The sequence below is a fragment of the Gracilinanus agilis genome, chromosome 3 (assembly GCF_016433145.1).
Source record: "Gracilinanus agilis isolate LMUSP501 chromosome 3, AgileGrace, whole genome shotgun sequence".
NCBI classification, from domain to species: domain Eukaryota; kingdom Metazoa; phylum Chordata; class Mammalia; order Didelphimorphia; family Didelphidae; genus Gracilinanus; species Gracilinanus agilis.
Genome location: NC_058132.1, coordinates 413,258,060 through 413,274,219, shown reverse-complemented (window position 1 = coordinate 413,274,219; position 16,160 = coordinate 413,258,060). Strand labels below are relative to the sequence as shown.

Here is a 16,160-nt window from a genome sequence, read left to right as displayed (position 1 = left end):
CATGTTGATATGATTATATTCCTTAGCTACTATCGCTGGTATAAATGAAGACACTACAAAAGACTTATCTATTGGAAATCCCATTCCAACAGTGGTTTCTGGGGCTAGAGGAAATGCCGAATCTGGTGACAGTGTGAAAATGTATGGGTCTGCCGTTCCACCTGCTGCACCTCCTGTTACCCAACCTGTTTCGCTTCTTGGTGAGTTAATTTTTTTTTTAATGTTTTTCCATTTGGATTTTTCAAAGAAAAAATAAATGAAAAATAATACATTTATAAAGCTCTTGAAAATGGTGAAATGTTTCACAAAGCAGATAATCCTCCTGATTACAAAATGACAAAAATTATTTTAATTATTTTTGTAATCTTCTTAAGGAGTGTTTCCCATTTCATTTAGCCTTTAAAAATTCTTCCTTTTTACTAAGAAATATCTTCGATTAGCATAAAGAATGAGATTAAGGTTCTTTTTCTTGGGCAAAGTATAACTGTGCCAGTCTTATACCAGTTCTTATATTGGCTATCTAAAAGAAAATTTGTCTTTTATATTAAAATTCCCAGATATCTCTTTCCCTCTCTCCCTATCCTGCACTAGAGAAGGCATCATTTGACCGTCAAAAAAATATATGCATGTAAAACCGAAACTATTCAGTAGTTCTTTCTCTGGAGGTAAACATTCACAGTTATTCAAATACTACTTCTCTTAACTGTATATAATGTTCTCTTGATTCTGCTTGTTTTGCTTTGATAATTTCATGTAGATCTTTTCCATAAAAAAAAAATCAGCATTTCTTTCTACTCAGTATTAGTATTCCATCACAATCATATGCCACAACTTGTTTAGTCATTCCCAGTTGATGAGTATTCCTTCAATTTCCAATTCTTTGCCATCAAAAATAGGGTCTTTTCTTTTTTTCCATGATCACCACAGTGGTATTACAGTAATACCACTGTGGTGATCATGGAAAACACAGTTTCATAACTCTTTGTGCATAATTCCATATTGTTATCCAAAAAGATTGGCTCAATTCACAGTTCCACTAACAACATATTAATGTCTCATTTTTTCATATCTCAAGACTTGTCAATTTCCCCTTTTATCATTTTATCAAACTGATAGGGATGAGATGATATCTCTGAGTTGTTTTGATTTTCATTTCTCTAATCAATAACTATTTATACATTTTTCCATATAACTATATATAGCTTTGATATTTTTTTTTCATCCAAAAACTGCCTGTTCACATCATTTTCACCATTGACCATTATTTTTTCAGTTTGTTGATCAAGATGATTGGTATAGAATGAGGCATTGACATGGTCATATATCTGTCCTAGTAGTATGTGAAACATACAGGGGTATATTTGTTATATAAATTATGGTGTCCTGATTGTCAACTGATTTTCCTTCATTTTCATTATCTCTGTCCTGACTTAAGTGCTCTGTCCGGACTTAAAGTAAAGTTTGCTTCAGAAGAATCAGTGTTCATTGGATGAATAAGGAATCATCCCTGAGATTATAATAAAACCGTTATTAAATATTATTCCTTATAAAGAAGGACTGTCTTCCATTTTCCCTCTATCCCTACTTCCTCCCTACTAATTGTAGTCGATGTATTCTATATCAAAACTGTAAGAATATGAAAATTTCACTAATCCTCATTCTGACATGCCTTTCCCATCTACTGAGTTGTACAGATAATAAATCAAATCTTCAGCTTAAATTATTTTTGTGCTAATTGTTATGAATTAAAATTCATGAGTCATTTTATTTATGGAAAACTATCTTATTACTTTAATGTCTTTGTAAGATATAAACATTAATTATAACTCTAATTTAGGTATGCTAATGGAGAGACCAATACCATGAATAATCCAAAAGTTTATATTTATTCGACTTTACGGTGATTTCACATGTTCTCTTGTACTCAAAATCTGATATTTTGCTTGAGAACACCTATTGACCAGGTTATGTGGGAATGTAGCAGACAATTTTGGAGATAAGAAAAATAGTTCATCTTAGTAGTAATAATTTACCAGTGGTAATACTTACTGAATTTTCCATAATTGTCTTTTTCACATACATTCATACATACGTACATACATTTTTATATACATATACAACATATTGTGTGTATTTTTCTTTAAGATGCTTAACATGCCTTATAGAAGGTGAAAAAAAAGTACTGACCTTGGGTAAGAGATGGGAATTTTTGTTTCATCTAAATCTCATAGATATCTCAAAGTAAACCACCTTATTTCTACTCACAGTGACTTAAGTCACAACTGATTCTTCTTTCATATCTACAAATTTCTAGAGTAGTATTTCTAAAACACAGTTTTTATTGTGCTCAACATATATCTCCTACCCTTAATACCAAATATAAACTCTTTTCTTTAGCATTTAAAGTCTTTTATAACCTAGATTCAAAGTGCCTTTTTACATTTATTTTATATTACTCTTCTTCATTCTTAAGATTCAACCAAATTGGCTTTCTTGCATTCCTTTCATGTGGCCTTCAATTTCTTGTTTCCATGTTTAGAATGCTCTACCTTATCACTTTAGCACAAATGCTACTATATGAGCCCCTTGCTAATTCTCCAGTTATGTGTGCCAGCCTCCCCACAACCCTCAAAAAATACCTTGCATTTGTTTTGTACATACTTCTAAGTATTTTTAGGAAATAAATGTAAGTCCTTTAAGAACATTTGTTTTGTTTTTGTCTGTCTCCAGTAGTGCCTTGCAGAAAGCATACATCTAATAATACTCATTATAAGTATATTATTATATATTAATATAAGTATACTGATGCTTATTATAAAGGTATAGATATGCAATCATTTTCCCCTGTTTTTGACCCATCAATGTGTGGAGTGTTCTAAATGATAGAATCTAAATTTACTTAATAAATCCAAATATTATCCTGTGGATTTTCACAGTTTCTTGTTATTTCAAGTTATTAAAGGGTTTGAAATCTCATTGTTTAAGAGACTACAAGTAGCCTACCTACTTAAATGGAATAGCTGCCCCAGCCTCGCCTGGTAGTTCAGTGGCCACAGGTCTGTTGTTCTGTATGTCTTCTCCAGTTTTTTTTAGTCATTCTCCTTGAAAAATTTGCATCTACATTTTCTTACCCCCTCTTTGCTTTCTTTTCTCCACCCTTTGTACTTTTGCTTCGGATCTCATTACTCAATTGTATCTGCTTTCTCTAAGTTTATTGTTAATCTCTTAATTGCCAAATCAGATGATTTTTCTCAGTCATCATCCTTCTTAATCTGTCTGCCCTATTTAACACTGTTGTGTTACTCCCATCTTGGATACTTTCTGCTCTACAGGTTTTTATGACACAACTCTTTCCTTGTTCTCCTACCATGTCTGACCAATCTTCAGTTTCTTTTGCTGGTTCATCTATATCATACCCCAAATGTCAGTATTCATTAAGGTCCCTGTCTTTGGCCCTTTTCCCCTTTATACTGTCTTGGTAAATTCCTCAGCCCTATGGGTCAAATCTTATTTGTGAAGATGACTCCTCAATTTACATATCCCTAGAGTTTTAGACCCAGATCATTAACTGCCCACTATGCATTTAAAATGTATATTTCAGAGACATCTTAAACTCCATATGTATAAAATAGAATTCAGTTTCCTTCTCCACAAAACCCTCCCATGTGCCAAACTTCCTTATTTCTACCAAACACTACCATCCTTTCAGCTTTCTGTGTTTGTAATCCTGGCATTATCCTTAATCCATCATTCCGCCTCACCACATGTATTCAGTCAGGATATTTTGCCCTTTCTGATTTCATAGCATCTCTACTTCCAACTCCTCTCCATTCCCAGAGCTCATTCCAACTCTGCTAGTTCATCTCTCTTGGATTTTTGCAGTAGCTTCCTAATCACACCACCTCATCTCATACTAATTCAATCCATTTCCCCAGTACAACTAAAGTAATTTTCCTTAAGCATAGATCTGACCGTGTAATTCCCCTACTCAAAACTTCATGAGTTTACCATTCAGGAAGAGTTCATAAAAGCTAAAGACAGAAAAAGATGAGATTCAACTTTAAAATTTAAACAATTCCAACCTGACCTTCTTAAGTAAGTTATTAATTTTTTTAAACAAGTTGGCCATATTAAAGTAATTTTATTTAGAAATGTAATCAACCTTCATTGATTGAAACAGAAGGTCAAAAGAACTTTAAAATATTGTTCCTTAGTTCAAAGAAACTTTAAAAAGGCCTCATATGACCTGGCCCATATCTATTTGTCTATCTAGTCTCTTTGGATATTATTCCCCCTCCTCCTCTCTTGTGACCTAGTCAGATTGGCTTTCATGCTCTTCCTTACACAGGACCTTCCACTTCTCATCTTCATGCTTTTGTTCTGCCTGCTATCTCATATTCCCGGAATGTAATCCCTCCTCATTTCTGCCTCAGAGTCCCTGTCTTTCTTTTCTTTAAGATGCAGCTTGAGCTCTATCTTCTGCAGGAAACCTTGTCTCATCACCTCAATTGCTACTAACCTCTTTTCCAAACTGCCTTGTATTTTACTACTATATGTGTATGCATAAATAAACTTTATGTTACTGCTATATATTTTCATATTCATTTGTCTACCCTGCTAGAGTACAAGCTTTATTGTAAGCATACGAATTATTTTACTCTTTATTTTTATATTTCTATTCCTAGTATAGGCCCTGGTACATTGTGATCACTTAAATACTTTTTTGATTGATTCTTTTACTCACTACTATTTAGGATTTTCTTCTCTCATTTTTCACTGGTCCACTAAACTTCAGTAGTAGAACTGATAGAATAAACCTAGCTTATGGTGCTTTTCTTCTGAAATGCAGATGAATCTAAATTTCAACCCTTCGTCTCTCCACACATTAATATCTATTGTTTTCCCAAATAGGAACTATGAAAAAAGAAGAGATGAGGTCATAGAAAAATTATATATTTCATTTGCTACTAGGATTAAAGTCTTAGGAAACCTCAAAATGACCTTACTTCAGAGATAAATAAAATAGAAACTGCAGGACTAATGTTTTATTCTGTGGACTGCTCAAAAGCAGTAGGTAGTAGCATTGAAGAAGAAAATGACAAGGCCTTCTCTTCACATCAGCCTTTAGGTAGCTTACATAACCTATCCTTGCCAATTACACCCTTCCCCTTCAAACTCATTCTTTTCCACTCTTTAAAAATTTTACCATGTTGGATGGACCCTTGTTTTGTCACCTGGAACCATCATCACCATTGGTTTGGTACTGGAGCAGTCCCAGTTCCCACATCCAGCAGTAAGGAGATAAATATTCTTGAAATACTGATGGAATTCAAAAATGTTTAAGTTTGGTATAATAATATATACCCTTTAACTAAGCAGTGAGGCCAAAAGGAAATTACTTAGCCTCTGTGAGCCTCACTTTCCTCAACTATAAAAATCTCATCCCTCCTATCACTTAGTATGTGGTGTTCAGAAATTGTTATGCCTAAAAAATTCATCACCCTATGCCCAAGTTTATATTAAGTCTTATCAGAATTTATCTGGTCCATCATCAGATAAGATAGTCCTTATCCACATCCAACTTTGAAAACCATATGTCTTGGGTATCTGTCACATCCTGACATACCCTGGCTTAACCTTTGAGAATCCAATGCCACATACAGGTGACTGAAGCATTGAAGTGGGATTTCAGTAGTAGTTTAAGAAAAGGTTTTTTTTTAAATTGTGGAGTGCTATATAAATATGAAATTGCAATAATAATGATAATACTACATTTTAGGATATACTGATATTCACTACTCATTCCTTAGTAGACATGGATTTGTATTACATAGATTTGTATTGTTGTTTGTTTTATGGACCCCTTTGGTAATCTGGTGAAGTGTATATGGATTTATCCTTAGAATAATGTTTTTAAATACATAAAATTATGTAGAATTACAAAGGAAATCAGTTACTGAAATAAAATTATCAAAATATTTTAAAACCTAAGTTCACAGATCCCAGGTTAAGAATCTGTGAACTATAGGATAAAATAACTATTTACACCAACATTTAAGGTCCATCCTTCTCTGTAACCTTCTCAGCTTAGAGAATCCTACACCTCTGCCCCCTTATACCATTGGTGATTCCTGCTGGTGACTCAATTTTGGGGATGAGCTCAGAATGTCCATCCTTCATTCCCATCTGTACTCCCATTGATGCTTCTGTTTTTGTGGACTTCCCCACAGGTACCAGCCTACTTTTCCCTTTAAATTCCCCCAATCTCTTTTTTTCTGTGTTATCTTTTCTCATTAGAATGTAAACTCTCTGAAAGTGGGCGCTGCCTTTCTTTTTGCTTGTCCTTTGTATCCCTAGTGGTTAGTGTAGTATCTGGTATACGATAAGAACTTCATGAATGCTTATTGGTTACCTACCATTTAAAGTCTTTAGCAATCCAGCTTTAACTTTGATTTTTGATCTGACCTATGATAAAGGATTTTATCCTTTATGTCCTCTATGATCCATTTAAACTGTTTACTATTACTATTTACATATTTGTACAGTTAATCAACTCATCAGTAAATCAAGAATTTGTTAAATTCCTGTGTATTAGATATTGTGTCCTGCTCTCAAGGCACTTTCCTGGAATGTACACTCTTTAAATAATTCTCTTTTCAGAAAAAGTTTCTCTTTTTTCTTCAAGATTGACCACATCTTATTCATAAAATAATTACTGATCTTCCTGATTGCAAAGGTTCTAAAAATTTCCTAGAGCTTTTTGAGATTTTCTTTATCCCTATCATGTTCTGCCATGCATCATATTTTTTTCGTACATGTATTATTCCCCTTAGTAAGTTTCTTGAACACAGAGAGGGCATTGTTTTTCATATTTTTATCCATAGAGCCTTGATGTCTGAGGAATTAAATTGAATTTTACACTGCATATTAGGGTGCTAGCCAATCTCCAAAAGACAGATTGGTTTGTGCAACTAGGCTTGTATTGTTTCTAGATTCTAGAGAAGCTGAATTAATTATTTTATTTCAGATTAATTAAGTAATTACTTGGAAATGCTTAATCTTTATTCATTTGTGATGAATATTTAATTTAAGGTTGTTTTTAATACTTTTGATTTCTGGCTTCAAGTTTTTCTACACCAGACTATCTGTGGAAGTAGTATGGTTGACTTGTTTGATATTATGTAAATGTATTAATGAAGATGATAAATCTTTAAAAAACAGAATTTTTATGATATATAATTAATTCTATAACTCATCTTTTGCATTTATATTTCTATTGATTTAGATGTATCTGATGTAAAGACAAATATTTCATTTACATAATTATAAATTTTACCCATCTTTATCCATATTTTATACCCATAATAATGTTAAAACGCATTTTAGAACTGGTAGGCATATTCATCTTGTTATTTTACAATTGGAATAAGTAACAGGTAGCAAAAAGAGGAATTGGGTAGCCAGAGTAACTGGTTTCAAATTCAAACTGCTTCTCTCTACCTACACAGAGTTGGGATGGTTAATTTAGTTCCCTTGATTTAATTCAATCACTGGATTTATAGTTGACTTAATCCAATTTTTCACTTTAATGATGAGGAAAATTTGAGGCCCAGGGAGGTTGTAACTTGCTTCGTAGGGAGAACACAATCACATTCACACTCGTGTACCCCTCCTTTCCACCCCTCCCCTCGCCCCTTACGTCTTGACCCAAGCTTCATGAAGATCTCTTGTAGTCTGTTTCCTTCTCTAATTAGCTAGATTTCTAACTTTTCCTTGGTCAGATTTTTCGAAGTGAATTTTGTTTGACAGATTTGCTGTTATGGGAAACAGCTTCAGATAGCTTTGAGTTGCTCATAACTTTATTTTACTTGGAATTAATGCCAAAGTTGTCTTCAAACTAACCCTCATATCTTCAGCTAGCAGTGCCTAATGAGGGAATGGAAACATAATATGACACTTTAGTTTAGAATCAAGTTGTAAGGGTTTGTTAGAGAGCTGACTTGTAGAGTTCAAGCCCCAGCTTTGACACATAATTGTTGTGTGACCCTGGACAAGTCACTCTCAGTGCCTTAAGCAACTTGCCAAGAATGTAAGTTGCAAGAAGGCTGCTAATCTGCATTGCTGTAGTGCCTGTACCCAGTTCACGTTAGTCCTCATTCCCTATCATTTCAATCAAAGGTCCATTTCCTATCCCTAAGTTTAACAAGCTTAGTTTGCTGTTATAGCTAGGGATGGACAAAACAACCCTTATGAGGACCACACAACTAATTTTTATTTCTGAGAGTAGCAGTCAAAGCAAGATAACTTGAAGTTCTCAGCTTTTTTTTTTAAAGGTTCAGTATCACATCCTTCTAAGGAGTTGTCTCGCTTTTTTGATTTAAGGTTGCAAATAAGAGTTTCATTTTGCCTATAGTTTGAATCACAAAGCCATGATATTGAGAGTAGCTCGTGCCTAAGAAGACCCTCAATTCATCCCCTACCTTGAAACAAATGAATGCCTAACTATCCAGGGCATTCTGTGTCTCTGATTGTGCCAGAGATAGAGATAATGCCTTCTTTGACAGCCATAGTTAGTGTTTGTCATCTCAACTTTCAGCAAGTTCTAACTTTTTAATGATTAAAGTCTCACTTTAATTTAATTCTCTTAGTGCTAGGAAGTTAGGTTATGATTAGTCATTAAGAAAGAAATAATAATAGTTTGAAACTAGTTTTGGAGTATGAGCTACGTAATCACTACTAGAGAAAATTAAGTAGCTGGGACAACCTGAATACCATGTATCTGTTGTGGGCAGGAGTCCATTCATTTTATGACCTTTAAAGATGACTGAGTTTTTGAAGAACAGTTTCATGGCCTTCATCTGCAGAGAACTCTACTAATGTGTGTACATTGTACCTGGTGTCAGACATACTTGATTTATTGAATAGTTTTAAGATGATAAAGAAACAAGATACTCTGAAAAATGATTTATTCTACTAGAAGCAGAAAGATCACTTCATCAACTTTGTTTAATACCATATAATGGACTTTTGCCATAATGCTGCTGTTATTCTAATTCCTCTTCACCTAACCATCCATTATGACAGCCTTTAAACATATTTGATGTAGAAGACACTAATACTTCCTCTGCAGTCTTGCCTCAACAACCTTTATCATGCATGTTTTCAGAAGAGATATTCTAACTGAATAACTGTGATTCTGAGTTAAGGCTTCAGCTTACTCCTACTTATTTTTTGTCAATGAATTTGCATGTTAACATTTCAGAGAATTGTTAACATTGAGTTGATCTGTCCCTGCTCCTAAAGGTACTGTGGTTTCTGATGTTTAGAAAAGAATTACATTTTTTGGATGAGTATTCATTGTTTACTAAAGTCATTTCATTGTTTAAACCAGTGTTGGCAAATCTTTTAGAGATGTGGTGCCCAAACCCCTCAAGCCACCTGTGAGGGCGCCACTGCCCTCCTCCCACACTACCCCAGACAGTGGAGGGAGAAGTGTTTGCATTGGGCTGAGGAGCATAGGGGAGGGGCATGTGAACATAGTCCTCAAGTGCAGGGAGGGTGGGGGGAGGAGTAGCCCCCTCTAGCACACAGGAGCACATATCCCATGTCTTTACCAACATGGATCTAAACTATCTTTTTAAACTCCTGTCTACTTGCATGCACATAATTGGTGTTCAGAATAATTCGCCTTGTGCACTTTTACCTTAAAAGCTGAAAGCGTGACATGAGAAAACAGAAGAGTAAAGGAGGTTGAGGTTCACATATATTGTTCATAGGCACCATTAATGGCAATGCAACTTCATCAGGATATGATATTGGAGATAGAAGTGGGTTTTCATAGATTTAGAAAAGAGAAAGTATCTTAGAGCAACCAAAGTCCCATGTGAGAGGCAGCTGGGTAGCATAGTACCAGGCCTGGAGTCAAGAGGACCTGAGTTCCAAGCTGTATGACCCTAGGCAAGCCACTTAACCCTGTTGCAAGCCCATGCCATTCTCCTGCCTTAAAATTGATACTAGGACAGAAGTCAAGAGTAAGAAAAGATTTTTTTAAAAAGACACATGTGAGAAATTTCATTTGTAGAATCAGTATTGGATTGGTACACAGTTGTTTTCCATTTTAACAAAACCCAAAAAATCAAAACATTTGAAGGCAGCCTGGTATGTTGGATAGGAAAGCCTGGTCTGAGTCAGGAAGACCTAGGTTTAAGTACTACTATATCTGACATGTCTAGCATATGCCATTCTAACCTTTCGGTTCTCCAAGTTTCAGAACAGTTCTTGATCTAAACTGTTAGAGGTGAGTTTCATTACAGAGTTCCCTTTACCAGCAGAATCATAGATTGACACTTATCTGTCCATTTTTTTTTTTAATTTAATGATTGTTTACAAAGAATCAGAATAGTAGTAAAAGGAAATAAGAATAAGAAGAAAAAGAAAAAAGATGTGATTTGGGAGTAAGAATAGGATTTGAGTCCAGGCATTGAAATGCTTGGCTGTCATTTATAAGCCTCAATTTCCTTATTTGTAAAATGTAAGAAATCACTTTGTAAGTTAGATGCTATATGTATATAATCTATTTGAAGGGAAGTTCTATCTTCCAGGAACATATTTACCCAACCTCCCTTCCCCCTCTCCCATTTTTGATAATTGGAATGTACATTGCTTTTCCTCCCAGTTTAATTCTGAAATGGGACGACTTTTTAAATGTCTCTAAACTGTCAGCGTTTTGACTTTAAATGGTAGTGGAATAGAGTGTACTAAAACATGTTATAAAAAGGAAAATGCTTATTATGCTCCTTTCTATTACACAAGAAAATGTAATTTGTTTGGAATGTTTAAATGAAATAATTGGTATAAAATATATACACACATACTTTTTCATAATTGCCTATTCAAAATCAAAGTGTGCTTTTAGATTTTCACATTAACAAAAACCTTTTTTATTAAATATTTAAATGCAAGTATTACTTGTCATTCTGTATACATGATGCAAGTAGCACAATGGCAATAGCATCCGAAGGACATCAAACTCCCCTCCGCACCCAAACACACACTTGAAGGGAGCTGGATCTCTTCTCATGCACTCTATGCTTCAGCCCAACAAGTTTTTTCCTTTACCCATAACAGATACTCCATTTCCTATCTTTATGCCTTTTCACAAACTGTCCCTTATGCCTGGAATGCTTTCCTTGTTTATTTCCACGTCCTGGAATTTCTAGCTTCCTTCAAGACTCAGTTCAAGTGTCTCCTCCTTTGAAGCATCTTTTTTTTTACCACGTTTTACCCACACACCTGTTAGTGTCATCCCCTCCAAAAAAACGGGATCCATTTAATGTCATTTATTATTTAAATAAAAGATATGCACATGCCTTATCTGGTGTAATCCAAGTTCCTTAAAGGCAGAGATGATTTTGTTTTTGTCTTGGCAAATACCTCTTTTAAAATAAACAAAAAACAAAAAAAACGCATATCTTGTCTTAGAATCAATACTGAGTATTGGTTCCAAGGCAGAAGAATGGTAAGGCAATGGGGGTAAGTGACTTGCCCAAGGTCACACAACCAAGAAGTGTCTGAGGCCAGTTTTGAACCTAGGATTTCCTGTCTCCAGGCCTGGCTCACAATCCCACTGAGCGACCTCACAAATACTTTTAAAAAGCATTTATTTTTGTTTTTCTCACTGACAGTAATCAGAGGGTTGCTGAACAGAGGTCTAGTTGAATTTTTTAGTAATATTTAATGTTCATGTATACATGTCCCTATGTTTCATATTGAAGGAGGAATGGTATTTTCTCTTTGTTTTACAGTCAGTATGCCAAATACAGCAGGACCTTTTTATTTTCTATATACTAAATATATTTACAAATGATTCTTATAAAAATGATAAAGTTGTGGTTTGCATCAATTAGTACTACTTCTCAATTTGCCTTTCTGGGAGAAATGAAATTGTCGTAGTATCAAGGTGGGCCTATCACATAGCAAAAATTATCAGTGTAAAAAATACATGAAGGTAAACTTTTCACAGCACTTGGATAGATTCTCCTATTAGTAAATTATAAACAAAAATTACAGAGAAATAAAAGATCAATTGTGTTTCATGATCTACAAAGGAGATAATACTTGCACAGTTAATGAGGTATCATGCATTCATTGACGTATAATTGTGTTTATGTGTAACAGCCTACAATACTAGCACATGCACATGGAATGGATAAACCAAAATTGTGAGTCTAATTGTGGTGTAGAGCCAGGTAGGTTCCATTGCTTAAACAATTTGGTTAGAATGGAATTTTGGTTGTTGGTTGGGGTTCTGTTCTGATTTATTTTTTAAATGAAGTGATTTTCCTTTTTTCAAATATATTCTGAATAAACAAGATTGACAGAAGGAACCAACCTATAGGTTTACAGCACTACTGTACATTTTAAAACACATTTTCATTTGATGCTTAAGAGACTACAGAAAAAGTCTGTGTACTATGCACTTTTACAAATAAAGATTATATAGAACAATAAAGGCAGAGACAACATTGAGCCAACATTAAAAGGTATCTAATAATATTGTTGACATTTTAAAGTACTTTTACAAATTTTAAAAAAAGGGAAATTATCTGTCATACCAGTTTTTACAAAAAGGTGAAATAAACTTGACCGTTGGTTAATTGTGAAACATATGCTTAAATTTTTAACTTAGCAAGGAACATAGTCCTCATTATATTTGTCATCACTGAAGTTATTATGTAGGGGGAAATGCATGTATTTTATGAATTGCCCTGGTCAAAAGGATTCTTTTGGTGGCTGACTTTTTAGAATTGAGTTTCTCTAATTATCTTAGTCCTTAGACATAACCTTTTAAAATTTATTTTATTGGGGCTATTAGATATATTAAAATGTTTATTTTAGTGATTTACATTAGTTAGTGTGCCAAAATGAGTTAATCTTTGTCAGATGGCTAATTATCTGCATGCTTGATTTGCTTTGTATTGAATCAGGGGGTAACCACTACACCAAGCATGGACCCCTATGCTGGTGGGGAAATTAAAAAAAACCGTATTAGCACTTGCTATGCTGCATCCTAACACCCCTGGAAGAACAACTAGAAGATGAAAAACTGAAATCACTTTGGCTTGGCAACATTTAAAAATCGGCAGTCCATTTTGGGAAAAATAAATATTCTTTTTACCTTTTGTGTGCCTTTATTTGTACCTTGAAGCTAGTATTTCAGTGGCTTGTGATATAACAGCCACACTTGAGGCATTTTATTTGGGGGAGAAGGAATAGAGAACTTAACCAAAAATATGTTGACTAATTTTCCAACAGAAAACATTGGGTTTTCAAGACTTGGGATCACAATTTCCTGGTGGCTCAAGAAGCTGAACTGAAATCTAATAAGTATATGGTGACAATTTAACCAGTGTTTTAGTACTTTATCCTATTAGTTGATGGATAGGAAACTGCCTTTCAGATTGACTGCAGATTTAAAAGTCAGAGATACTCCATCAAAAAACTTGCCTTATCCCTAAAGTGATATCTCACAAACTTCCCTTTTTAGTTTGTTGTTATTGCTGTCGTATTATGAAATCTACATTATTATAGATATTATTGATCTCGGACCTTTTGACATCAGAGTTATAACTTGGATGGTGGTAGGTATAGAGTAAATATTTGATGCTGTTAAAAATTGAATAGCTAGAACTATTTTGTTAGTATTTTTTACTGGTGCATATAGGGAGAATGGTTGTAATCAAATAGCACATTTTCTTCTGTTTATAAATGTCTTATTTAATTTTTAGGGACCCAAGGAGTTGCACCTGGTCCTGTTATTGGGTTACAAGCACCATCTACTGGTCTTCTGGGTGCTCGGCCTGGCTTAATACCTCTGCAACGACCCCCTGGAATGCCTCCACCTCACTTACAGCGATTCCCTTTGATGCCACCTCGCCCTATGCCACCTCATATGATGCACAGAGGACCACCTCCAGGCCCAGGAGGCTTTGGAATGCCACCACCTCATGGAATGAAAGGTCCTTTCCCACCTCATGGCCCTTTTGTTAGGCCAGGTGGAATGCCAGGACTTGGAGGACCAGGACCAGGCCCCGGTGGAGCTGAAGACCGAGATGGAAGGCAACAGCAACCACAACAACAACCACAACAGCAGCAACAATTTAGAAATGAAAATAGGCAGCAGTTCAATTCAGGTAGAGACCAAGAAAGATTTGGGAGGAGGTCTTTTGGAAATCGGGTAGAAAATGATCGGGAACGATATGGTAACCGTATCGATGACAGAGATAATAGTAATCGTGAAAGGAGAGAGTGGGGAAGAAGAACCCCTGAACGAGACAGGCACAGAGACTTGGAAGAGAGGAGACGATCCAGTGGACATCGAGACAGGGATTCTAGAGAGAGAGATTCTCGTAGAGATAAGGAAGAAAATCGAGGGAAGGAAAAACCTGAGGTGACAGATAGGTCAGGTGGTGATAAAACCATTGAACCTTCTAGTAGTAGCCAAGTGGGAAATGCAGACACTATTTCAGAACTTGAAAAAGGGGAGTCAACAGCTATAAATCCTACTGAAGAGTTACCATCAGAGGCTACTTCATCTGTTGATGAACCTGAAAAGGATTCTGCCTCCGGAGTAGAGGCTTCCCGCTAGAGACTGGAATTTGTCAAAATGTGACAGTGACATTGGAGCATAGAGCTTGAGGTGTACAGACAGATGCTGTATTATATTTGCTTCTGCTATATCACAGCCCCTCAGTAGTTGGTGGGGAATTATAAGCAATTTGATTGCTTCCCTTCTATTTAAAATAGCCACAAAAATGACAAAAATATGAATAAAATATTACCCTTTTGCTGTAACTTTTTAAAAGTTTTGACTTTAAAAAGTTTACAAATCGTAATTAGAAGTGCTTTCTATTTTTTTTTTTAATTTAAGAAAAGGTAACAGTGAAAGCTCCTCAAAATAGGGATGTTTTTAATAAACTCTATTTTCGTAACAAACTTTAATGTGTGCTATTCTTCCTACACTGCACTGAAGCGGAAAAGAAATGTTCAGCATCTTAAAGTTTGAGCTGTTAATGCTGTACTGAAGTCTAAATTAGACAGTTTAAATTGTTTATATTTGTTGGGGAAAAATACATCTTTGTGTAGTTGAATTCACAGGAGCAGGTTTTTATTTGTAATAGTTCATTTTTAGATGCATTTTAATCTACTTGACCATATAAGGTAAAGAAAAAGTTAGTGGTTTTAAAATGTTATTTGAAGAGCTAATTGTTAGTGTTTGTGATTCAATCAAGGTTTTCTTTTTCTCATTGGTTCTGTGGTGTTGCCCTAATTAATTTGTAGAAAGCAAATTTCTTTACTGACACAATTGGACCCGTAAGAAAAAAATGATATTATATTCAAATTATCACCTGATGATATACCCATTTGGGAGTTAGGGTATTTTTTGTTTTTGTTTTTAATCCATAAACTCATTGATTTTTTTTTCAGGTGGTTGAGAGGGTGAGGTTTGGAAAAGAAATCAAGAATGAAAAACTCCAGCTTAAAACTTTTTGTCCCCTTTAGTATTTTTTGCATAATAACCCAAAGCTTTGGTTTTCCCACTTATTTTGTTCACTTCCTTATTGGGCAGAGTAGCCTTGCTGCTTTTCTGTAACACAAATTAATGGAGTTAAATTATCTGTACACAAGATGGAAAAAGTAGCCAAAGCCAAAGGCAAATCTAAGATTAGGAAACTATGGTATAAAATTGTTCATCCAGTGCTCCAGGAAAAAAGTATTTGATGTTGCACAAAACCGAATCCAAACAATGTGCTTATAAAAATTGTATTAATCTTGTGCATTTAAAAAAAAAACAACTGTCTTGGGCTTTGATGTAATACCATTAATTTCTCTTCTCCCTACCTTTCCCCTAAAATGAAGAGGCAGCTGCTTTGTAACTTGAGTAATTTTTTTAATGCTGCTTTTTTGCAGCAGGGCATTTGAAGGGGAGGGGGAGGGTGAAGGGCATTTTTATGTTCCTGCATTTGCAGAATAAAGGAGAAAATCCTGTTTACATATCTGTGAACTTAAAAATCCATGTGTTCAAAAATTTGTCTTTAATGTTTGTTTCATTCATGTTGGAGCCATTGAGTTTATCTGAAAAAGGATATTTGTATGAAAAA

General features: G+C 34.8%; 1 protein-coding gene across 1 annotated transcript in view; it reads left to right on the top strand.

Annotated features, from left to right (window-relative positions):
• The window catches only part of SCAF4 (SR-related CTD associated factor 4), a 98,660-nt gene extending 82,701 nt beyond the window's left edge, over positions 1 to 15,959 (top strand). Inside the window, exons 19-20 of the mRNA XM_044669230.1 lie at positions 27 to 200; positions 13,788 to 15,959. Coding sequence (XP_044525165.1) covers positions 27 to 200; positions 13,788 to 14,647 — 1,034 coding nt within the window. The 3' untranslated portion in view covers positions 14,648 to 15,959. The remainder of the gene's footprint in view (positions 1 to 26; positions 201 to 13,787) is intronic.
• Positions 15,960 to 16,160: the final 201 nt, after the last annotated feature.